We start from the raw sequence: 25,000 nt of genomic DNA on the forward strand, positions 1-25,000 counted from the left end.
CATGTGAATGAAGTCTGTGCCCTGGATGAAGCTGGTTTGGAAGCCCGTGATGGTAAAGCTGGCTCTGAATCCAAGTCGTTGCTGTCATGGATGGAGTCGGTCTGTGTTCCCGTATCTCCAGAAGACAGCGATCAAGACACGGATGCTGCTTCTCCTAGAAACTTCCCATCTACCTCGGATGCAGAAAACACAAGGGTCTTCAAGTCTCCACAGAGCAGGGCTTTATCTTCAGCGTCAAGCCGTCAACGGAAAACTCCGGCCTCGAAGAGTAGGAAACAGGCGAAACCAAGACCCAAGAGAGCGCCACCTGTTGGCAAATCAGCAAAGAGACCACGCCGAAAACCTCGCTCCTCTGGACCTTCACCCATGTTTTCTGCTCAAGAGCCGGAGATCAAACTGAAATATGCAAAGCACAAAGAAGAGAAGAGAGAGATCAGGCCAGACGGCTTCACCCCGTACGTTCACATGGAGCTCTCATCCTGCACAATCGTCAGTTTCAGGGAAGAAGACGTTTATTCGACAAAGAAAGGGTCACAGCAGGCGGTCTCGGGGGCCGTCCCGAAGACGTCCTGTTTGCAGCTGGGCCGTGTTGGCTCCGACTCCAGGTCACAGGTCAGGCGTTTCTGCTGCCTGTGTGGAAGAGCTGGCAATGTTGAAGGCCTTGGGGACTTGCATGGACCGTACTGTGATTTGGACAGTTTGGAGGACGGTGGGTCCCGGTCTGTCAGACAGCAGAGGAAGGAGAACTGCTCGGAGAGCGTTAAGTGTAGTGAGCACTGGGTACATGAGGACTGTAGCATCTGGACTGCAGGCGTCTTTTTGGTTAAAGGGAAACTCTACGGACTGGAGGAAGCCATCCGGCTCGCACAAGGAACAGTAAGTCTTTTTTTTTCCCCTGACAGCGTGAAAGATATGATATTTTGTGTTATGAAAGTGGGAGGTAGTGTTGGGCTGAGTCAAAGCCATCGTCCATCACCGATGGATGATAGACATCATGATGTTGTGCTTTTTGAGTGAACGATCGCTTTTTAGTTTCACTACTTTCGAGATTCGCGATCGCATGTACTCTATAAAAAATATGGAGTGGGAGTACTTACCACACATTTGACGAGATTATATGTTTGTCAGTATTACTGAGGATCAGCAAATCATTCGACCTTCGTCCTCCTTACACTGTGTCTACACTAGATTCTTAGTGTAGACACTAAAGACTTCTACACTGGACGTGACAAGCAGCAGTTCACTGTCAGGGATTGCGCTCGATGTAGAGAAGGTGTTAGGAATCGTCCATTGTTTTCCTTTATAAGGATTAACGCTTTGGACAATCCCCCGACTCCAAACAACAGCAACCAAACCCCCCCACCCGCCGATATCATTGTCCATCTGTAGACATCGTCCGATGCCAAATTTGTAGACATCATCCAACCCTAGTGGGAGGTGTTTTTTTTTGTTTTGTTTTTTACATTGTGACATTGTTTCTTTATAAGCTTAACATATTTGTATTTGTATTTAATAACATTTTAATTACACTTAACCATAATTACACTTAACCATAACCACAATGCTTGGGCTTCTTCAATGAAGATTCATTGATTTGTTAGTGTGAGTGATAAACAGCATTATGATATGTATCTACGATTTTGGGAAGACCACCCCCCCCACCCCCCGATTCAAAATTGGTTTGGTTTTGGTTATTATGCTCCTATCATAGCTATATATAGTAACACTGTCTCTGAATCTGTAAAGTGCTGTTGTGTTTGGTTGTTGCAGGTGTGTTCGTACTGTCACATGGTTGGTGCCACTTTGGGATGTTTTTTTAAAGATTGCCCCCATAAGTACCACTTCCCCTGTGCCCTGCAGTCAGGTAATGCTCATCAGTTCTCAGGTGACCATGCAGACACAATCCAGAAGTAATGCAGTGTTACAAAACTACTGTGTTAGTTTGGTCTGAAATTGATTTCGAAATTGATACAGACTTCTGAGGCAGCATAACAGTCTAATGATCTACAATAAAATATATAAACAGGTTTGGGAACTGCAGTTTGAAGTCATTTCAGAGCTAAATACTAGGGCTTTTCACCCTTGAAACAGTAAACCATGTTTATTTGCTTCATGTTTCACACTGCTCATCATTTACCCATTGTGAAAAGCCCTGTTGAGATTTCAACTGCTTGTAAGGCGTCAGTTTGTGTCCCATTTCCGGCTCTTCTGGGGTTTCTCTCTCATCTCTGTTTTGTTGCACTGAAGCTCGTGTTTTCTTTCATGTCATCATCTCTGTCGAGGTGCTCATCTGTGCTCTTGTGTCTCCACACAGACAGTGCGCTCAACGAGGAGAACTTCACCATAAGATGCCCGAAGCACAAGGTGACTCTGAGAGATTGATTTAGCTGGAGTTCCTCCGAAACTATGAGTTTATGTTCTGAGAATGACACGAGTTTGCAGTATAATAGAGTTTCTCAGCTATATTGTCTTCCTCTTGCATCATCTTCACTGCTGATAATGATCACTCGTGTTATTTCAGAATAAAACATCCAGAGCGAGTGTTAGCAGGCTGAAGAACAGATGACATTTGGGAGGTGCTGAATTGTTTTTGAAGGTATTTTAATGCACTACCCTATTTTTCGGACTATAAATCGCACCTGAGTATAAGTCGCATCAGTCCAAAAATACGTCGAATAAATGGGTGTTTTTTTTTCACCTTAAATTGCTAACAGTACAATACTGGACAGTGATGTGATCTGCAGAATTTACACTTCAGTTATGAGACTATGGTATAAAGAAATTAAACTCTATAACAGTTTCACTGCATTTCATGTTATAATGTTAGAATTAAAGAACAATAGACATAATACATATTACCGTTGCACTTGTACTTAGTAAATGCACTTATTTTTAAGCGGTTGTTGACATCGTATCTAAAAGGGATTTAGCAAAAAAAACACACAAAAAACAATAATAACATTACCACTCTAATATGTCCTGCAATATTCGTGCGTGCCAATGTTCTGCTTAATCCTCTGGTTCAATATTCTCGGATCTGAATCCGGCTCAAACTGATGGCAATATTGACGCCAGCTATATCACAACATGCTGCTTTGGCAAGGGGCGGACAGTACTGAAACACCGTCGAAGCTGTTCACCAATCACAACGCTCTGGGACAGCTAACCAGTCACATCTAACACATTTAGTTTCTCGGAAGGTGGGCCTTCGTCCGACCGGGAACTAATCCAGCCATTTGTGCCAGGCTGGAGAGAAAGATACTTAAATAATGTAAATTATGTGAAAAAGAATGTGTTTTTCTAGTACAGCCCCCAAAACAAAATTAAGACTTTGTAAAAGACCATAATAGGACCCCTCTAACATTATTTGGAAAAAAACAATATGATGCTACTACAGTATATTATTAGAGGTATTCATTGATCATGGTTAATTTGTAATGAGATTTGGCAATTAGAAATAAAAATGGCACAATGCAAAAAACCTCAAAATATAATTTTATTTAATTTCTTTAGATTTTGTTTAAACATGACCCAGGCATGTGCTGAGGAGCTGATGAGCTGCTGATCACGCGTGTCTCATTAGCATCAGTTTGAATATGTGTTGTATTGGTGTCTCCAGGAACAGCTTTGGTGACAATAACAGCACATCTCCTATAAGCCCGACAAACATTTCTGGTTTCGTCTGGTAACGAAAAGGGTCCTTTTTTAATGATCTAAACTCAAAGTGTAAAGCACACAGCGCAGGTGCACTCAGTGTGTGTCCAAATCCACTTTTGCTATTTTAACGATGGAAAAACAGTTGGTGCGCCCGGGCGCATGGTCTAAACAGGTTGTCCCTGTTCTCTTAATGAGTAATGGGTGTTTTTTGGGCGTAACAAGCAATAAACCAATCAGAGTCTCATCTTCCATTCCCTTTAAGAGCCAGTTGCACTCGTGTCATGACGGATTTGCTATTTACATGGACGAATTTAGCAAGCGCAAAGACAGAACGCATCTCCGAGATGAAAATAGACAGCTTTAGATGACTATCCATGCACATGCGATGACTATCCATTATGACATGTATATATATATATATTCTTATGCATTGCAATACTTTAATTTTTAATATTTGTGTCCCTGTGTTTAATAAGCAGCGTGTACGCTCTTTAAATAACAAAGAAAAAACATTGCACCAGACTTTAGACAATGTTTGAGTTGGTCTACGGTGCAGTCTATTTTCAGCTCCTTAAAATAGCAATGCACCTGAACACAACTCTTTTTTTTTTTAGACCAGCACGCCCATGGGCGCACAAATGAGTGCCAATGCATTTGCTAATTAAACGATGTGGCACTGGATGGGAAAATGTGACTGAAACTAGCAAACACACTTGTGCTGCGCCTTGCGTCGCATTGCGCTGGGTGTATTATAGGGCCCTCAAGCTGTGTTTTATGGTGTAATGATCATGAATTTTTCTTTGCTCTTCCTCTGCAGGTAGATGTCGACAGACGTTGGCTCATCTGGCGGTGGAATGGGTCCCTGATGTGTTTACAGATCTTTCTGTTTGATACAGCGCTCCACGTGTCGAGTGTTACACTCAGGCAGTCTGCTGGTCTGTCTTTGACCTGTCTCTGGAGCAGTACCCTCAGACAGCGCTGGAGGGTTTCCATTGCATTCCTCTGCGTTCTCAACACCTGATAAACTCAACCACTGCAGATCTCCATTTCATCTGAGTTTACTGAAGGCCAAATATCTCCTGCTTCAGGAAGAATCCTGTAAAACCTTTTAAAGTGGCAATCTAGACAACAGTGGGATCAATAATGAGAGCCTCGCTTCATTTGAAGTAACAGTACAAGCGTATTGAGCAGAAGTGCTTGATTTTTCATTATTTGTGCACTTTAGCATCTCGTTGTTCATTAAATATGTAACACCAACTGTCCTTTCTATAACAGCGATGTCTTTTTATTACATAAACCTGAATGAACTAGTCCCTCCAGTGGTACTGTATGCACTATTACGTGAGCATATTTATTTCTATTTATGTTTAATGCATAGGTGTATATTTATTTGCCAATGAGCAGCCGGACAGAGTGTGTTTTAGCACCCTGTATACACGCAGTAGAGGCAAATTATAATTTGATGTGGGTAACAGCTACAGGGTGCTTTAAATATGAATCTGGTTTCAGTTTACATTTGAAACTTGTGGCCTGGGAATCAAGAAATCACAGCGTCTGTAGGTTTTTCCATTTCACCTGATGCCTTGTGATGTTTCGACTTCTGTTTCAATAAATGTTTTTATTCGACATTCCTAAGACACCATTGTGTGACAGTCCTTCATTTCTCACTAGACTCGATGTGTTGATGTGTCCTCGTGGTGCTGCTAAACAACCCTCCTTAAAAGATCGTCTTTGCCTCTGTTATGGCTAAATGAATCTCATATTCAACAGTGGCCCCTACACACTGCAGCAGAATACATTACATGCACAGAGAAACTGAAAGAGCAGACATGGTAATTAATTTTGCTATTTAAATATAACAACTCATAAGACATGAGAAAGTGGGCTTTTCTATTTAAAATTTGCCAGTCACTGCACAAACAGTAATGCAAGATTCTCAATTGAGTTTGGATTATGTCACTATGCACCTACATATGCAAAACGCAATTGAAAATACAATTTGCAATTCATTTTGAAAATAGTCTGGAATATCCTTCCATCGAGGTAAAGGACAGAAATAAAGTTTTTTTTAATTGATTGTGCAGTTGTTCAAAAACACACTGATTATTCAGCTTTTCAAAAGACTTTCAGTGAACTCCAACCGTTCGAAAGTTGTGAATTTTGAAGATTACATTAGATTTAGGATCTTTATACAGTGTGTGCCAAATCTGTCCTTCACAGAGCATTATTTTCATTTGCAGTAGACTACCTCTAGCCACACTAAAGTGTGTCACTAGATATTAAAGCATGGACGATTTAAATCGTTTCGTTACACGTTTAGTAGAGTTATAATTTTTTTTAAATCCTTAAAACCGTAAAAAAGGAATATCACTGATATGTCTGATATGTCCTTTTTCTCTCTCTCTAGTCAAATCTTAAGATTCTTCCCCCTTAGTACCCAATCAGATCTCTAGCTGCACCAGGCTGCCAAGAACCTGCTGACATCCGCTTAGTTTGTGATGAGATAGCGTACTCGTCTCTTAGCAGTGTGTGAATTCACTGATCCAGTAACACTGCTGGTGTTGCACAGACCTCTGATGTGCCTCTTGCTTATTTCACGAGTTCACATCTACATATATTTAATACAGTAAGGTTATGTGTATTTGGCGTGCTGTCCGGGTGGAGGGCTCCGAGTTCGGGATGTGGCCCGAACCCAGAGTACTCCCCTCGGTTGTGGTAAGAGTAGATGGATCTATAAATGAGGAGAAATGGGGTGGAGGAGGGATGCTGAAAACTGTCAATGAACCGAGGTAGGTTCTGCTGTTATTTATACCTTGTCATGAGTTGATTACTGATTGGTCTCCACTTGTGTTAATCAGGTTAATGAGCTGCGACTGCTCCTCCCGAACTTTGTTATAAAACATTATTTACCGAGTTCACATCTACGTATATTTAATACAGTAAGGTTATGCGTATTTGGCATGCTGTCCGGGTGTAGGGCTCCGAGCTCGGGATGTGGCCCGAACCCAGAGTACTTCCCCCAAAACAAGAGAGCAAAAGGACAGCCGCCGGACTACGAACCCCCCAAAAACGCAGAGATTTGGCAGGCTGACGATTTAGAAGCGTGGTCGTTTGACCAGGAGATCTCGCGTTGCCTCTGGCAGAAGCGGAGGAGCAGGCAGGCCCTGTTGGTTAATAGATGAGGAAGAAGCGGTTGCGATGTCGGGAAGACAGGCTCCACCGTCTGCCTGCGAGGTGTAATGATGTATTGACTAGATGCATAATGTGTCCGCTGGGAGGCTGAGGCTCGCTAAACAGATAGAGGAAACGAATTATATTCCTGTGTCCGCTGGAAAACTGGGCTCGCTGGACGAAGAACAGAAAGAGATGGATGCATACTGCGTCCGCTGGGAGACTGAGGCTCGCTGGACGGGTAGAGGAAATAAATAGGTACTTTACTGCGTCTGCTGATAGACTAGTGCTCGCTGGACAGACAGAGGAAACAAATAGGTATTTACAGTGTCCGCTGGGAGACTGAGGCTCGCTGGACAGGTAGAGGAAAAATAGATATTTACTGCATCCGTTGAGAGACTAGTGCTCGCTGGACAGACAGAGAAACAAATAGATATTACTGCGTCCGCTGTGAGGCTAAGGCTCGCTGGACAGACAGGGGAAACCAATAGATATTTCTGTGTCCGCTGGGAGACTAGTGCTCGCTGGACAGACAGGGGAAACCAATAGATATTTTCTGTGTCCGCTGGGAGACTAAGGCTCGCTGGACAGACAGAGGAACAAAATAGATGTTTACTGCGTCCGCTGTGAGACTAGTGCTCGCTGGACTGACAGAGGAGACAAATAGGTATTTTCTGCGTCCGCTGGGAGACTAAAGCTCGCTGGACAGACAGAGGAAACAATTAGATATTTACTGCACCCGCTGAGAGACTAGTGCTCACTGGACAGACAGGGGAAACCAATAGATATTTCTGTGTCCGCTGGGAGACTAGTGCTCGCTGGACAGACAGGGGAAACCAATAGATATTTTCTGTGTCCGCTGGGAGACTAAGGCTCGCTGGACAGACAGAGGAACAAAATAGATGTTTACTGCGTCCGCTGTGAGACTAGTGCTCGCTGGACTGACAGAGGAGACAAATAGGTATTTTCTGCGTCCGCTGGGAGACTAAAGCTTGCTGGACAGACAGAGGAAACAATTAGATATTTACTGCACCCGCTGAGAGACTAGTGCTCACTGGACAGGCAGGGGAGCCAAATAGATATTTCTGCGTCCGCTGGGAGACTGGTGCTCGCTGGACTGACAGAGGAGACAAATAGGTATTTACTGCGTCCGCTGAGAGACTAGTGCTCGCTGGACGGACAGGAGAAGCGAAAAGATATTTTCTGAGTCCGCTGGGAGACTGAGGCTCGCTGGACAGACAGAGGAAACAAATAGATATTCCTGCGTCTGCTGAGAGACTAATGCTCGCTGGACCGACAGGGGAAACAAATGGATATTTTCTGCATCCGCTGGGAGGCTGAGGCTCGCTGGACAGACAGAGGAAACAAAATAGATATTTACTGCGTCCGCTGAGAGACTAGTGCTCGCTGGACAGACGGGGGAAAACAAAGCAGATATGTATTGCGTGGTTTACTCGATGAGGGTTTGGTGGGCTTTTTTGATATGTTATCGGTTGGTTCTTATGTAGCTTTGTAAGGCATCTGAGGACCACCTTCCTAGAGCTTGGATCTGCTGCTGGGAGAGACCTTTTTGAGCTGCTGAGGTTGCTGCCCCAATGCAGAAAGAGTAGCTTGATAAGTTTTTTGCTGGGATTCCTGAGTGTTGGAGAATGGATTTGAGATGTTTCTGAAACCAGAAGCATGTCACTGGTTTGTTGGATTCGTCTATGAATAGGGGATTGAGATGGGATTTAGCTTGGGAAGTTCTCCACTGAAAGTATGCCAGAACAGTTTGGAATGGTTGGATTGGTGATGAGAGTTTGAAAATATAAATGAAATGGCCTTTTTTGGTTTGATCTGTCTTGCTTTGTTTAATCAAATATGATATGGTTTCGTTGTCTAGGACTGATAAGTCTGAGATGGTGGGGTGGGTTTTTGGGTCAAATTTGGAGGTGATGGCGAGTTCCGAACATCTAAGGAAACCGAAAAAGGCTAAAATAAACATGGCGTCTAATGTGCGGGCAATATGGAGAGACTGGTAGCTGGTGCTGAGGGTGTAAATGCATTGTGTGAGGATATCTGATGTTATGGGTTGTCTGGTGTCGGGACGGTTTGGCTGGGATCGTTGAATTCCTTTGATTAGGAGGGAGGTGTGTGAATTATTTATCTCGGGTGAGGGGCACTGTACATCAGTTTGTGGAAAAACTGAATGCTGCTCAGATACCCTTTGATAGACCCGACTTGAAGGCCCTTGATGCTATTAAGGTAGGATATGAATGAAGTGATTGTGAGGAGAGAAAAGTCTGGGAATGGTAAGTTATAGGATAAGTGGAATGTTTTAAAACATCTCCAAGCGGTCACGTAGGTTTGGAGGGTTCTGGGGCAAACTGCTTGGAGGATGGTGTCGAGTGATGTGTCGAGGAGGGGTTTTAGCGGATGTGTTATAGGAATATCAGTTCTGAATATGGAGGAACGGGCGTTGGGAAATGGTCCGCCCCTGGAGCCAGCGTCCTGAATTTCTGAAACAGAAAGCGAGAGAGAGAGTCAGCGATTTGGTTTTCTGAGCCCGGAACGTGTTTGGCGACTAAGATTGGTCACACGCTGAGATCCAGGTGAGGCATCTTAAAAGAGGCATTATAGCCTGTGAAAGAGAGCGGCCTTTATTAATGCAATGCACTGTTGCGTCGTTGTCGCAATGCACCAGAATGTTGCTAGTGGTCCATTCTTTTCCCCACAGAAAAGCTGCTACTACTATAGGGTAAATCTCAAATAATGCAGAGGACAGAGGTATGTCCTGTAATTGTGGTGGCCAAGGAGACGCAAACCAACGACCTTGGTAAAATCCTCCGAAACCAACTGAGGGGGCGGCGTCTGTGAACAATCGTAAATCATCGACGGGGGACAAAACGAGATGGTGGTAGAAAAAGGATAGGCCGTTCCATTGGTTTAGGAATGTTAACCATAACTTGAGTTCGTCGCAACATGCTTGGGTTATGGAAATGCGGTCCTCTAGCGCATGGACGGAGGATGCGAGCGAGAGGAGGTGCGAAATAAATGGCCGGCCTTGCGGAATGATGCGCATAGCGAAATTTAGGTGGCCGAGCAGGGATAGTAGTTCACTTTTAGAACAATTTGGGTTGTCAAGGAGGGTAGATGAGACTAAGATGATTCGGTCGATTTTCTTTTTGGGCAGGGATGCTTGGAATTTGTCTGAATCCAATTTAATCCCAAGAAACTCGATGGATTTGGCCGGACCCATCGTTTCTCTTGTGCAATAGGAAGTCCGAGTTTGGAAAATACTTCTTGGACTGTAAGGAAACGCACGGCTGGGATGGTTTCGGGGGGTGAAATGATTAAAAAATCATCTAGCAGATGAATGAGGTGGGGAATGGCGTAATTGTTCGACAAGATCCAGCAAACTGCTTCTGATAGCATGTTGAAAATTTTTGGGCTGCTTTTGCATCCGAAGGTTAGGCGCACGGCAAAGTAGTATTTCCCGCGCCAGCGTACTCCAAATAGATGCCATAAATCCGGATGGATAGGCATAATTTTGAAGGCTGAAGTAATGTCGATTTTTGCGAGCCAAGCGCCCCGACCTGCGATTTTGATCATGTCGATTGCTTGATCTATGTCTTGGTATTTAAGCGAAAATTCATCAAAAGGAATTAAGCTGTTAATGCTTGGAAACGGGGAATTATGCGGGGCTGATAAGTCGATTATGAGACGTTTTTTACTCGAAAATTTTCTTGTAGCCACTCCGATGGGGCTTATACGAAATGTGTTGAATGGGGGAGTGTGGAAAGGGCCGATCATGAAACCACATTCGACTTCTTTTTTAATCAGATTGTTGACGACTTCAGGTTCTGTTAAGGTGGACTGAAGATTATTACAGATAGTGTTCTGTGAGAGCGGGCATTCTGCGCCCGGGTTTAAAGCCATTTTCGAGTCCTGTCAGCAAGTATTTTGTAAATTCGGGGTCCGGATGATGAGCTAGATCAGAGTGCATACGTGAAATATTTACAGGAGTCGATAAGTAATTTTTTGAATTTTTATTAGCAGATTTGTACACTGGGCACACGAAACGGGCATGTGCGCCGCCGCAGAAACTACAAACATGTAGGTACCGGCAGCGCGATTTGGTGGGTTTGCCAGCGTTAAACTGGTTGCAGGGCTGCCTGCTTCCTTCAAAGGTTTTTTTAATTTTTGATTTGCTACGGCGGTTGCAGGACGTGGCACGTAGCTGGTGGATCTCACTGGGCTGGTTCCTGGGTAGGGTGGAATAGAAGGATTAACTTGGGGGCACAACATGGTTTAGTGTGCCACTGACCTGCAGACTGCACAGGAAATGTTTTTACAGCCCAGAAACACCCTGCTGTGGAGATCCTGGTCGAGAGCCCCCCAGTATGTGCACTGGTTCCACTGGGCGACTCGCACTGCACTCTTAGCTGCGAAGAGTTTGTGATAAGTGTAGAAATGCCCGCCCCCATAGGACAGCGCGAGCTCTGCTATTATAGCCAAGTAATCATTCAGTTTGCGCCACCTGTGGGGGAAAGCTGAACAGATAATTTCTGTATATCGAGCGAAAGCGATTGTAAATTCGGAAAATGACGGCAGAAGGCGGGATGAGTGGGTGATTGGGTTTTTTAAAGTGACGGAGAAATCCCCGTAGTCTATTTGCCTGTCTGATTGGGCTGCGGGGAGCAGAGAGAGTAGAGACGTCCGCACCTGCGAGGATCTGTGCCCGGATATTTTGTGACACAGGAGGTGGTTCCATTGCGACGGCATTAGGCGGAATGGGCATTGGTGTTGCTGTGAAAAGAGAATATTGATTTTTAGTTTGGAGAGAAGAGCTGGGAAGGGTATGCGCCGGGTCTGTAAATGTCGTCGGTGGCCTCACGCTTTGATGACCTGTTGAGGTTTGAAAAGAAAAGTTAGTTGGATGATGTGGAGGAAAGGAAGGATGATAGGATGGATTGTAGGCATGAGCTGCCGGCGGGGGCGGGCCCGCGCTTGTCTGAGCTACTGGAGCTGCAGGCCACTGGAAGTGGGCGGGGTTGTAACCTGGTGGGTAAGATTGTTGACATAGTTGGGCCTGTCCTGCTAGCGTCGATAGCTTCGCACTAGCGTCTGCGAAAGGAGCTGGAGGACACTGAAAGGGAAAAGGGTTATGAACAGCGGGAGTGTCTGAGCGAGTAGCTGTGGGGGGCCTGCTGGGCCCGGCTGCATGCTGCGCTGCTGCGGCGTAATCAGTGGTGGAGGGCTGGGCCTCATCGGGAAGTCGAAGTGGACCTGCTATGGCGGACTGTGGGGCGCGGCCCAGGCTCGCTGAAGGCTTGTTCCTGCGGGTCGATTGATGAAGCGAGCCGGATCTTGTGCGGGAACTTGACGGTGGTGACTGGACCGGTGAGTTTCGGGCAGTACAGGTTTTGCTTTGTCTGTGGGTTGTCTTGGGCATTGATTGTAAAGAAACATACAGATCATACAGCTCTGCTTTGTGCATTTTTCGTGAAGCCTGTATGTCTGCATTCCCCAGCGCTTGCCTTAGTCCAGCTACGGTCCATTTCCCGATAGGTGGGATCGTCGGGGTGGCCGAGCGGTAGGAGGATGCCGGAGAAGATGGGAGTCTTGCCGGGGGTGGTGAAGGCTGGCCTCGGCGTCTTGGTGAGCGCAGGGCTGATCGGGCTGGTGTGCGGCCGCGAGAAGAAGCGTAGGAAGGATGGTCGTGTGGCCGTCGGAATGCGAAGGTGCATCACGGGCGATGTTTACTTCTTCATCGGATGAAGAGCTTAGTTTTTGAGACATGGTTTTGCAGAGAGGAGAGCTGAAGAGCTGTTGACTGCTGAAAACTCTCAATGAATAGAGGTATTATTTATCCTTTATTTAACTTGTCATGAGTTGATTACTAATTGGTCTCCACTTGTTTTAATCAGGTTAATGAACTGCGACTGTTACTCCCGAACTTTGTTATAAAACATCATTTTGTGAGACCAGTTGCATAAACCTAGCCTCTATATGTGAAGACACTGTCTTAAGAACAAGTCTGACCAACTAGCAGAAAGCCAAGGGGCAATCAGTCTTATTTTTTTTGGGATTCAACTTAGACTAATCTACGTTTTTATGTAACCAAAAAAAAAAAAGAATTAGATGACTAACTTTTAAAACTAGTCTTGTCTAAATCTTTTGTGCAACCAGTCACTTTGATAAAGCTTCTGCAAATGAATTGTGTTCAGTGATATGATTTTCTTAGTCAAGTTAGAACGTGAACATCCTACAGCAGGCCACCAATCAAAAACTATATAATCAGACATTATACCACATTACACTATTCAGAGTGACTGACATTATAAATAGATATCATAGTCAACTAGTCTCGCACATGCCTAATATTTCCATAATAGTTTCAAAAGAAGATTTCAATCTATCTGTTAGCAGTTCTCCTTTTGGTAGGTGCCATATACAATTTTGTGGCAAAAACATTGCTTGATTTTATTTATTTATTTTTTCATTCAAAAGTATGAAATTGACTTAAACATCATCTAATGTAGCAAATGGCTACAGTAATTTCCTAACTCTTGAAATGTCAGGTTAATCGAGTGGAAGGGTTATGATGGCCTTATTTTTCAAGCACATCTGCTAGCGTTTTGACTAATCTGTCGTGCTGATGTCAAAGATTAATCATGAGATGATGAGAGAGCTAGAGAGATGAGACGCAGGATCTGTTGCGCCTGTGTGAAGCTACTGTCTGGCTCGCTCTCTGCTCAGCTTCTCTTCGCTCTGGCCGTTAACATCATCTCAGCACCCAGAAATACAACAGTATAATTAGTTTTCTGTCTTTTTTTGTAATCTGCAGCTCTGCCCAAAGGTTTTCCAGATCATCCATATTTTGCATTTCTCTCCCTCAGTCGCTAAGGACCTTTGCTCTACCGAATAAATTAATGAGGTGCAAACATGAAATATACCTCTCTATCATTTCCATCTGGTTGTGAGGTATCCTGTGTGGGAGGAAAAGAACATAAAAGAGTAAAGAAATATTATACTTTGTACTTTATATGCTGATTGATGCTTGATGACTGTGTTACTTTACATATGTGACCCTGGAGCACAAAAGCAGTCTTAAGTAGCAGGGGTATATTTGTAGCAATAGCCAAAAAAACATTGCATGGGTCAAAATTATTGATTTTTCTTTTATGCCAAAAATCATTAGGATATTAAATAAAGATCATGTTCCATGAAGATATTTTGTAAATTTCCTAAAGTAAATGTATCAAACCCTAAGTTTTGATTAATAATATGCATTGCTAACAACTTCATTTGCACAGCTTTAAAGATGAATTTCTCAGTATTTTGATTTTTTTTTTTGCACCCTCAGGTTCCAGACTTTCAAATAGTTGTATCTCTGCCAAATATTGACCGATTCAAACAAACCGGACATCAATGGAGATATGATTTATTCAGCTTTCAGATGTTGTATAATTGTATAATTGACCCTTATGACTGATTTTGTGGTCCAGGGTCACATCTGCGTCTGCTCACCTATGCATTGCTTGTTTCTGCTTCTTCTTCACCCTGTTTTGATCCAGAGATTCTGTACTCTTTCAGAAGATGTGTAATAGCGCCACCAACCATACAACAGTGAAAAAATGGAAAGCAGGACAGTTCTGTTAATGGCGTTGTTCAGAAATGACACCACAAGTGCAGACTCAGCGCACTTGAGCACACTTCTTTTCCCAAAGGAAGGTAGTTCTGTGATTCCACAGCAACAGGAAACAGAATAGTGAAGCTTACTATATAACTGTTAATAAAAAACTCTCAAGGTAACAAGATAAGGAAATGACATCATCACGTGGTAATAAGGGTTCATAGTGGCTGTCAGCATGTTGCTATACGCAGGGTATTCTGGGCAAATCTCAGTGAGATTCTCCAGATTTTCCACTGATTTTACAATAATGTAGTAATCATTATTCATTAAATAGTAATGTAAATGCTTGTTTTGGCTAGCTCCACTAATGTGCAGCTAAATGTTTTTTGAGTGTGCTCAGAGGATCACACAAATCAGCATGCTTCACCATGTGTCCGGTGTGAATCGCTTTAAAAGCCATATGCTACCGCACATAAATAGTTTACATCACTGTCTGACGAATAGCGCTGGCCACCAGCAAAAAGCACTGGAATTGAGCCTTTAAAAGCTTTAAAAGAGGCTGACGTTGAGATCTTGGAGTTTCTGTTTTGAGCTTTAAGCATTAAAATGCAATCAGATGAATATAGATCAATCTGTTCTTTCTGTCTGTACAAGGCTGTATTTCACCACTTTCCACTGCTAGTGAACCTGATCTCCTATTCTTATCTATATGAATCCTCCTTGTGCAAGAACTGCCACCGAGGCACCACATGTCTAGTAAAGGTTTTAGTGCTATCATCTCGGGTTTGGCTCTGAGGTGTGAAAGAGGAGGGATGGTGATAAGGTGGGCGTCTGATACACTCTCTCCTAATCCAAAATGAATCGTGGAACAAAATGTACAAGATAGCTGTCGTTTTGTCTTCCTGCTTCTGTCTCACAGTCTGAGAGCCGTCCAGATGGCAGAAGTACTAGAGCTGCTGCTTTAGTCAAGCATTTCCAGCTAATCTTTGGCAAATCACAGCAAACAAGATATTATCGTTACATTATTATTCCCTTTCATGTTTCTTTTAAGGGGAAATGTTAAGTTAAATTACCAAGCACAGACCAACACACACAGTCCCATAGGACTCACTTTGCCTCTCATTAGCATCTTATAATGATACTGCCATCTTTACTCATGGACACTGATGCTTCAAAACAGATGCACAGACAGACAGAATCTTAATGTAACATGCAGAAAGAGGGGTTTTGCCTAAAAATGCATAAAAAAAAAAAGATTAACATGCCAAACTAACTATGCATAGCATTTTCGGTAACTCAGAAATAAACTGCATTGGTCATGAATTCAAATATTGCTGGTTTTAAAATAAACATTGCTTCAGAAAAGCCACATCATTCAATACTTTTAGTGTTTATTTCTACAATGTTTCTCCAGAGCAATGTTGATTCATGCAAACATTTCCGAAAAAAAAAGAAAGAAAAAAAGCAACACGTTAAAATGTCTGCTTTTGCTTGCATCCTTTTAACGAAAGATTTTCACATTTGACTTTATACATTTCGCAGGGTTAAAATGTCTTTCAGCTTCTTCATGGTTATTGTCTGTGAGCACATCAATATGTTTTGTACTGAAGTATTAAAAAACTTAAAACCTTTTCTTTTTTTGACTTCACTGTAACTTTTAATAAAGTTATGCAAACTTGTGATGATTTAAATGATCACTACACAATAACTGTCGCAATTCTAAAAAGAAGCACAGATCTCCTTACATTGGTTTAGTTTTTAATAAATCCATGCAAAATGCCCTTTCAAACATTGTCGACACATTAATTTTTGTATTTTAATAACACAAGATCAAATAATTCCAACAAATGAACTTCTTTTGCTACGTTTTTTCGAACAAGAGTATGAAATTGAACAAATGTCATAATAAAATGTATAAATGTTAAATAAAAATCTGGAAAAACTTCTGCAAGAATGCAATTTCCACTTTACTGGAATTTGACTGAATCTAAAGTATATCAGGTTTAGCAGCTGTTAACATTTTTATATGCAATTAATGGTCCAAATAAAAGATACAGATATAGAGTTGAACTTTTATTTTTTGGACTAAAGCAGCACATTTCTTTTAGACATAAATGCCCCATTAGTTATGAAACATAAATATGACATTTTCATTTAACAGATCCTTCCTACGCCTCAAATAACAAATTAGGTGTTAAAGACAACATGAAATGGTGTTAGAAATAATTTGACTAATAATAACCATAATTTGACATTTTAAAACAGGATACTCTAAGAAAACAAAAAATGATGTGGGCGGTGGGCTGAATTTAGTGTCTGTTTCATATCAGGATGAAGTCAGATGGTTGAATGAGAGGGTTTGAAAATAAGAGGTATTTGTCTGTCATCAAACAAGAAAATCAGTTTAGTGGCAGGAATCTCAGTTCATACTTGATGAAGAAAACTAGTAAGTGCACAGTTTCTCTGGGAATGTGTATTAAACAAGTAAATGGGGCAAATTCTGATTTCACATTGTCACAGTGAATGGTTTACCTGAGAAATCCTTCAACTTCACTCAGTAATCACATGAACATCAACAAGACATCTATGAAGAGAACACTGCACATCTGAAAAGCATAATATGCTCTTTTAAGCATCACGTTTTTGTCTACACACATCTGATTAACTTAAAAAAAGAAGCAAATTCATATATAAAAATCTAAATCTCACATCGCAAGAAACAGTTGGCTGAATAACATCCAACAGGAGCTTCTCCAAAACTGACATCTTCTAGATGTTTCAGTGACATACGTCTGCTATCAGGACACAGAAAGACTGCAAAAAGAGGAAATCATGTACTTTAGTACGGTCTGAATATATGAACACACAGTGGCCGAATGGTTTCTGAAGTCTCATCATGTCTAAATCACTCTTGTATTTTATGGTACACCCACAGCCCTGTGAAGAATGGAAGATTGACCGAGTATTGAAGAGAGAGGAATATGTTACTCAAGAGAAGAGAGATTTTCAATGTACCATTCAAACCTCCTTAACAGTCGTCTGAAATCTGCTCTTGCCACTTTTGGTTTAATGGTGAGATTTGACAGTGCAGATTCTCTGCAAATTATAATCGAACATTGTAATGCTACGATATTAAATAAAGAACACAAAGATCAAGACCGAAATGAATAATACAACACACTATCCAGTATCCAGTAAGCTTCCAAAATTGTTTATCCGCTGACCACAGGGATACACAAGCACAAAACAATACCAACGCAGTTCTTACTGTGCTCCTGAAACCACGTGGATCTTCACATGAAGTGTTTTTGCAGTTTTTTTTCCATGTTCCTTTTTTTGACTTAATCACGTTTTCACTAAGAAATCAACATATTGCTTCATATTTTCACACAAGAGCTTGTCTCTTTCTTTCTATTCTTCTTAAGTTTCCAATGTAAACTGCTTTAGTTTTGGTCTTATTATACGTGGAAACAATCTGAAGACTTTGTTGACGGTCTTACAGATTCCCTCAGAGATACCCGTCATCAGGAAGGGTTTCAAGCTGTCCGCTCTTCTTAGGATGCTGAACACTTGTGTGTCAGAGACTAACTTTTCCTTTTACACTAAGGACTCGTGTCCTAATTGTCATCTAGTTATCCCATGATATATGAGCAAGGTAGGTTAAAGCCAGTGAGCTGTCTACACACATATTTCAATAGGTGTTGTGACCAGGATGCGGCCATTGTTGCCGTTGTTGTCTCGGGAGACACGTTCGTAGCCCCCAGTGGAGGAAGCAGGGCTGTTCGAGGATGTAGAGGAGTAGTGCGCCGTCACTGGCTCCATGATGACGCCTCCTTTGGTGACCCCATACACAGGCGACAAGCTCTGCTGCTTCAAACGGTCCACCAACTCATCTTCTTCAGAGGAAGAAGAGCTAAGCTCAGCCTGGCGGCCATTCATCGCTGTGCCGCTGTTGCTGTTACCGCCCGAGACATGGGAGGTGTTGCCGTTCTCCGTGTCAAGCATCCAGTTGTGGGTGAAGTAGCTGAAGACCTCTTCGACAGAGCATCGGCGGTCCTGCTCGATGGCCAGCAGGCAGCGAAACATGCGGAGCGCCTCGTCAGTGAAACGACGCCACTGTGAAGGCACCGTGCTGGCTCGCCTCCGCCGATGCTGCCAGCGCACAAACTCCTCGTAGAAAGCATCAGATGGGAGTGCTTTTTCCCAAGGGAAGTTCCCAGTGAGCATGCAGAACAGAAGTACACCAAAGGCCCACACATCAGTGCTGTAGTCTACACACAGGCCCTCTTGCCGACTGGGGTCGCACAGTTCTGGAGCCGTGTACGGGATGGTCCCGCTCACCCGCTTCACTGGAGAGCCAGCGCACCGTGTCATGCCAAAGTCTGACAGTTTCACCTTCCGGCACTCCTTATCAAAGATGAGGACGTTCTCCGGCTTTATGTCACGATGCACCAGCTTCTTGCAGTGCAGGTAGTCCAGTGCAATCGCCACCTGGTGCACACACCGCTTGGCAATGTTCTCCGGCAGTCCAACCTACGCATAGGAAAGAACAGAATTAGACGCTACGCCCGAAATACCATGCGGTTACATAAGAGATGCTATCATAATTCTCACGGACCGCCAAATCTGAAGCATAATGAGCCCTCACAGCTGAAAACCTGATCGCCATAAAACTAAGGCTTTCTGTAATGCAGCAACAGGTTTGCAGGGAACATGAATTGTGATGCACATCATCAACTGAATACGCTGCTCCTTTTTCCACAGAATCACATGAACTGAATTTAATCAAACACTGAAGCAACTGTCTAGGCTCATTGGAAATATGTTTCTCTACCTACATTTCTGCAAGGTTGAAAAAAAAACCCCATACATATATGTATGAAATGCTGCACTTTACAATCGATATGAACACTAGAGGCAGACAACTTTTATTGCTTTTCACACAAGTTATGATTTACAGGGCCAGAGTTTCGATTAGGAAAGCCTGATTTTTGCACAATATTATGTCATGACTTCGAAATATTTTAACATGCTGCTGGTTTTGAAAAGTAATACTTTTGAATGTTACTTTGACATATACTGGTTTGCCTGTTAATTCACGTGAAGCACAAATTTTGTGAAACTATGGACTGACAAAACAGCTCAAACCCAAGCAGAAAGAAGTTAAAATAGCGCGGCTGCATCAGCAAGGGCTTTTTTAAATCACTTTCACTTTTGTCAAGACTATGGGGTATGTTTAGGGTTGGGTTTTGTGTAGGAGTTATGTTATTTTCCAAAATGATTAGAGCATTAACTTTTAAGCATCACTCCCTGGACATTTGAATTCTGACCTGCCACAATCCCTGCTTGAAGTAATGTAATAAAAACATGGCCACAATCGTTAAAACGCCATTCACTGGATATTTCACTTTCATATGTGCAAAATAGCACAATATGAATATATCTATTAAGTAACGATTCGAGTTCTCGTTGTCTCACCTGAGGAGGAATGATGTCAAAGAGATCGCCTGCCAGGGCATACTCTTGAGCGAAGATGTAATATTCGTCCGTTTCGAAGGCAATGCCGAACATGTTGATGATGAAAGGACAAGGTGACAGGTAGAGAGAGATGCTGTACTCGCGTAGGAAGCTCCTCAGCTTAGTGGTTTTCTTCCGCAAGAATTTCAAGGCCATTTTCGTGCCTGGAGGAAAAATTTGAGAGGTACAGATTAACATTTCTTGGCTTTTAATGCATTCCTGATTATTCTGTCCGTGACACAGAGATAATGGCCTGCTTTCAAGATCTGAACGTGCTCTTTTAAATGTCACGCCAAGACAATGTCAGGTCATGTATTAATGTAGGAAATCAATTCACAAGGGAACTTTTCAAGAAAATCTAAAGCAAGTTCCAATAACATGAATCTATTTTCTGTTTCTTTCTTTCTTTCTTTCTTTCTTTTTTTTTGCTCATTGAAAGTATGCAAATGCTTCTAGCTACACAAGTCTGATTAATTGAATTGTTCAACTCATCATATTAGGTCATCAGTATGATGTCATCATGTCATATTATGCAGCATTCCATTCTGAATATACTTGGAAATTTTAGTTTTAGTTTTCAATAGGACTAGGTGTTACAGTCCCTAACAGTTCAGCACACAAGTAGCCTTGACTACACTGAAGTTGTCAACTTAGGCCAACAAGAAAAAGCCAAAACCAGATCTTCACACCAGTGAGACACATCATCAGTGGTGTACCACTGGTGTGATTTAACACCATTTTAACTCAGACTTTCAACTTGGGAAATTATGCCGAATTCTACAACCCTTATTTCGCCAAGTTGCAGGTGTATGAGATCAGTTAATCATTAACATTCACGTTTAAGAAAATGAAATGCACCAATGACTCCAAGTTCCTACATTACATGATTGTTACGTCTTGAGACATAGTGTGTGTGTGTGTGTCTTGCTTTGCTGGTCCCCTCTTTCTCTCTCTTTCACAGCATTGGATCCTACCAAAGTGATCTCCAGATCTGATTGGTGCAAATGGGACCAAGGAGCAGCAATAAAAGGATCTGCTGTGCCTGAGGAGGGAGCTCTGCTCATCTTGTGATTTCCTGTTGTTCCATTGTACATGTGCTGTTGTGTGTTTGCTACAGGGTGTTGATGCTCTTAGCTTGCCTGGTGATCTGCCTATTCTGTGCAGTGTGGATTTTGAGGTGATAAGGTGTTGTCAATCTCATTTTCCATTTTGTATATTTTGTAAAGTTTTGTAAATACTCTTTTCTACACTTGGAAGCTGTAGGGGGTGAGTGCCATTTTCTTTTGCAAATATTGTTTTCTCCTGTTTTTCATTAGATGGGGAGTTAGGGTAGCATATTGAATTTTTATTTAGTTTTTGTTTTGTTAGGAAATTTAGTATTTGCTGTTATAAGCTTACTTGGTGTTTGTTTGTTGTTTTGACCTTTGCTCACCCCTGAAGTTGTGCTTTTACTCTGTGGTTCTGTAAATAAATGTACAAAGGATCTTTGATTGCGGATTTCGGTTTATGTTGCGGCCTTACCCTAGACAGGGTCGTAACAATGATAATATAACCTGTTCGGCAAACACTTGCATAAACAGGTGTTTAAAGCCTGGCTCACATTACAGGATTTTTAAAACCCTAACCGATTATGAAATCTGTCTGGAGCACACACATTAGGAGAATCTTGGCAGATTATCTTCCCTCAAATCTTAAACATGCACACACTACAAAATTTGAACATCGCGGCGCAGTACACACTACAAGATATCATTAAGATTATCATACCAGAAGGAGCGAATCACGTGATCTCACGCAGCAGTTCGTCACTGATATTTGTTTACATATGTTAGCTAGCATGCTAGCAGCTTTCTGCACTCACCCAGTGCATTCAAAACTGAGGCGGTTTTTACTCCAGTGCTTCTCTTCTCCTTACGGTTGTGATGCGTTTTCGACACATTATACAGACTGTCCTGTTACTACAAAATGTCAAGAAACAGTTTCCTCTATCTGTCTCTACTATCCAATGGAGCCGTACATAAGCTGTTTTGCACATTGGCTGTGAAAGTACTGACGTAATCATATAGCCATCATCATCCCGATTTAAATCCTAAATATCAAACATGTTTGATTAATAATCGGGGCTTCCCCGATATGTGTGTCGAGCAGATTGGGAGGTGGAAGATTCGATAGGTGAACAACTCACATTACCAGATAATCCACGTCGAACATCGGGACAGATCGAGGTGCTCGACAAGATGTTTGCTTCGATTCTCAGGAGGGGGAAATCGGGGCTAAATCGGGCAAAAAATCCTGTAGTGTGAGCCAGGCTTAAAACACTTTAAATGAACCAATGGCACTGGCATCTAGTTTCTTTACACAAGCATCAGGCAATAGCACATCGTAATGGTCACAAGTCAAACATAGGAGCATCCCACATTTTGATGAAATGCAGTATTAAAGGGGTCACATGATGCTGCTCAAAAGAACTTGATTTGGTGTATTTGGTGTAATGCAATGTGTTTATGCAGGTTTTGTTCCTCCTCTATGTCCCGCCTTCTGCAACGCGTTGATTTTTACAAGGCTTATCCGTCTTAAAAGTGAGGTGTGCTCTGATTGGCCAGCCATCTCAGTGTGTTGTAATTGGCCAAATACTTCAAGCGTGTGACAGGAAATGTTACACCCCTTAACATATTGTGATGTCCTGTCCGACCTGAGCGACGAGACATAAACATAAAACCCATAATAAATATGATATAAACTTGATTTCTAGTCGTGTCCTCTCTTGGAAACACAGTGTCTATACGACATAGTGGCGGCGGCAACAACAATACTACAATGAGAATAAAAAATACACTTCTTTCTTTGCATGATTATTTGGGTGGTGTTATGCAAATCTTCCCACACAGTGACATAGAGATGGGGGGATGGGGGGATGGGGGGGGGGGGGGGTGTTAGAACGAACCATTTCACAGGAGTGTGGACAAGTCTTAACTTTGATAAAGATTATTTCTTTGGATTTGATACTTCAATCTTTGCAACTTTACAGATCTTCTTCATGCACCAAGAGCTTGTAACACTCCAAAGAGAAAGGAAAATTTTTAATTGCATCATATGACGCCTTAAAAGAGAGGGGTCATTCTCATTTATAGAGAAAAGAGAGTGGTATACAAGCCTGTGCAGGAGATACTGTGCTCAACATTTTCTGAAAGAGACAAACTGTACGTTTTAAATTCAAATATATGCTAAAAGTTTATTTTGTCAACTTTTGTGAGTACACTGACATGGGTTTCAGCATTTGATTACAGTCTGAGTATTCCCACAAACATTATGAAATCGTCAAGATCAGAGGACGCTTAAAGCAAGCTACAAATGGAAACTGGCAAACACAAATTCAATCTACGCCTCTAGTGATATCCTAGCTGGTAAACACATTCTTCCTCTGAGGGCCATCTCATAATACACATGCAATAACTGTCAGGTATTGGAGCAGATATGGTGAAATATAAATGTTACGACAGCACACGAGTTCTGCAGAGGCCAGCAGGATTGAGGATTCCTGGGACTGCCCCCACTACAGCATCCATCTTCTTAGCATGACCGGTACTTCTGTGAATAATAAATGAGGTGTAGATGGATGGGGATTTTGGCTGCTGACAGATGGTGTGTTTTGCATCTCTTTGAAATCTGGAGGATGCACAAGGAAAGCACAAGCCTGGAACACATCACTACACTTCTAAACAAAAATGTAAACATGATGTCTCGATCATAATGTGTACATCTTGAAAGAGGCTGAAAAGGTACACTAGCTTGGAGCAAGTGGTTGTTTTTTAGGTATTCCTTCATGATTGTCTAATGATTAATGGTCGCCATCATTCAGTATATTGTGGTTTGGTTGGAGGTTCCCAGAATGAGTTGCTGGTGTTTCAAAAGGTTTCTTGATTAGCTTTGGTCATTCATCAATCACTGTTTGACTAGCTTCACCAGATACTTTTCGTGAGAGAACAGCAGATGGACATACTGTAATAGTAATGCTATTAAGTTTGATTCCACCCATGCAGGTCTTTGTGTTGTGCTTTTTATTCTTGAACTGCAGCATTTTTGTTTAAGTTCATTAAAACTGAACGCCAGACCATCTATTCAGCAGACTGGGGCTCATTAAACCTTTTTCTCGCTACTAAAACAAACAAAACTACAAAGTCAGATGGATTCGTGTCGACTCTGAAAGCTCTAGTGCGAAAGCACACGTTAATAGCCGCGAGTTGCGCGGTAATCATTTGATCTACGGGATCTTGAAAATATGACAGATGACTGATAAATAATGCATTATTTCACAGGACGGAGAGAAATGTGTGCCTGTGTGTGTGTTTGTGAGTGTAGGTGGATTTCATTTTCCTTTTGTGTACAAACAGTCTTTGTCAGTTCGAATGGGAAGTTTCCCACAAATGAGATATCTTTCATATCCCAATTGTTTGTCCTAGACATCAATTCATATTTACATGAAATTCATGAAATACTTAATCATGGTCAAGATATATAATTTCTAATTAACATACAGCTCTGTCAAATAGATCAGGGTATGTGCCACATTGAATTTCACATGGATGAAAACAAGGTTTTTAAATTAGCACACACTGTATAAATGGCGCATGCCATTTTCCAAACTTTTTAATGGAGTTTTTTTGTCTTCTGGTTTAGAGTGGTTTAGAAATATGTTTCATCAGCTGAGCAACTGGCATGTTGTTAAACACCCAATGTCAAATAAGCTGTACTTCTTCCCCTCACAGCCTTGTTTTCATTCCTGTCAAATTGTGTTCGGTGCTTCCTGACCAAGACCTGTAAGCCAAGCCATCCTGTCCATCTCCTTCAACCTACCTCTGATCTTGTGGATGACCAGGTCCACCTTCCCATAGGTGCCCTTGCCAAGCTCCCTTATGACCTCATAGTACTTATTGAAGTCCAGCTTCTCCAGCTTCTCAGCAGTGATGAGCTGCAGCTCTTCCAGGATGTCAACAGAGGAACGGGACATGTGGGGCGAGGAGCTCATTATTCCAGAGA

General features: G+C 42.3%; 2 protein-coding genes and 1 long non-coding RNA gene across 3 annotated transcripts in view; 2 read left to right on the top strand and 1 right to left on the bottom strand.

Annotated features, from left to right (window-relative positions):
* LOC132148803 (transcription factor 20-like) overlaps positions 1-5,294 on the top strand; it is a 7,225-nt gene extending 1,931 nt beyond the window's left edge. The window contains exons 2-6 of the mRNA XM_059557520.1: positions 1-876; positions 1,771-1,864; positions 2,315-2,364; positions 2,522-2,596; positions 4,475-5,294. The exon at positions 1-876 is cut by the window's left edge and continues 779 nt beyond it. Of these exons, the coding sequence (XP_059413503.1) occupies positions 1-876; positions 1,771-1,864; positions 2,315-2,364; positions 2,522-2,566 (1,065 nt within the window). The 3' untranslated portion in view covers positions 2,567-2,596; positions 4,475-5,294. The remainder of the gene's footprint in view (positions 877-1,770; positions 1,865-2,314; positions 2,365-2,521; positions 2,597-4,474) is intronic.
* Positions 5,295-6,959: 1,665 nt separating this feature from the next.
* On the top strand, positions 6,960-8,105 carry LOC132148500 (uncharacterized). Its single transcript, XR_009434921.1, has 3 exons — positions 6,960-7,069; positions 7,130-7,682; positions 8,037-8,105. It is a non-coding gene; the product is annotated as an uncharacterized LOC132148500 (long non-coding RNA).
* A 9,986-nt stretch (positions 8,106-18,091) lies between these two features.
* The window catches only part of LOC132148804 (serine/threonine-protein kinase SBK1-like), a 15,544-nt gene continuing 8,635 nt past the window's right edge, over positions 18,092-25,000 (bottom strand). The window contains exons 2-4 of the mRNA XM_059557521.1: positions 24,818-25,000; positions 19,925-20,127; positions 18,092-18,979 (exon numbers count right to left, since the gene is read on the bottom strand). The exon at positions 24,818-25,000 is cut by the window's right edge and continues 40 nt beyond it. Coding sequence (XP_059413504.1) covers positions 18,125-18,979; positions 19,925-20,127; positions 24,818-24,989 — 1,230 coding nt within the window. The 5' untranslated portion in view covers positions 24,990-25,000 and the 3' untranslated portion in view covers positions 18,092-18,124. The remainder of the gene's footprint in view (positions 18,980-19,924; positions 20,128-24,817) is intronic.

Source organism: Carassius carassius, chromosome 9 (assembly GCF_963082965.1).
Source record: "Carassius carassius chromosome 9, fCarCar2.1, whole genome shotgun sequence".
Classification (NCBI taxonomy): Eukaryota; Metazoa; Chordata; class Actinopteri; order Cypriniformes; family Cyprinidae; genus Carassius; species Carassius carassius.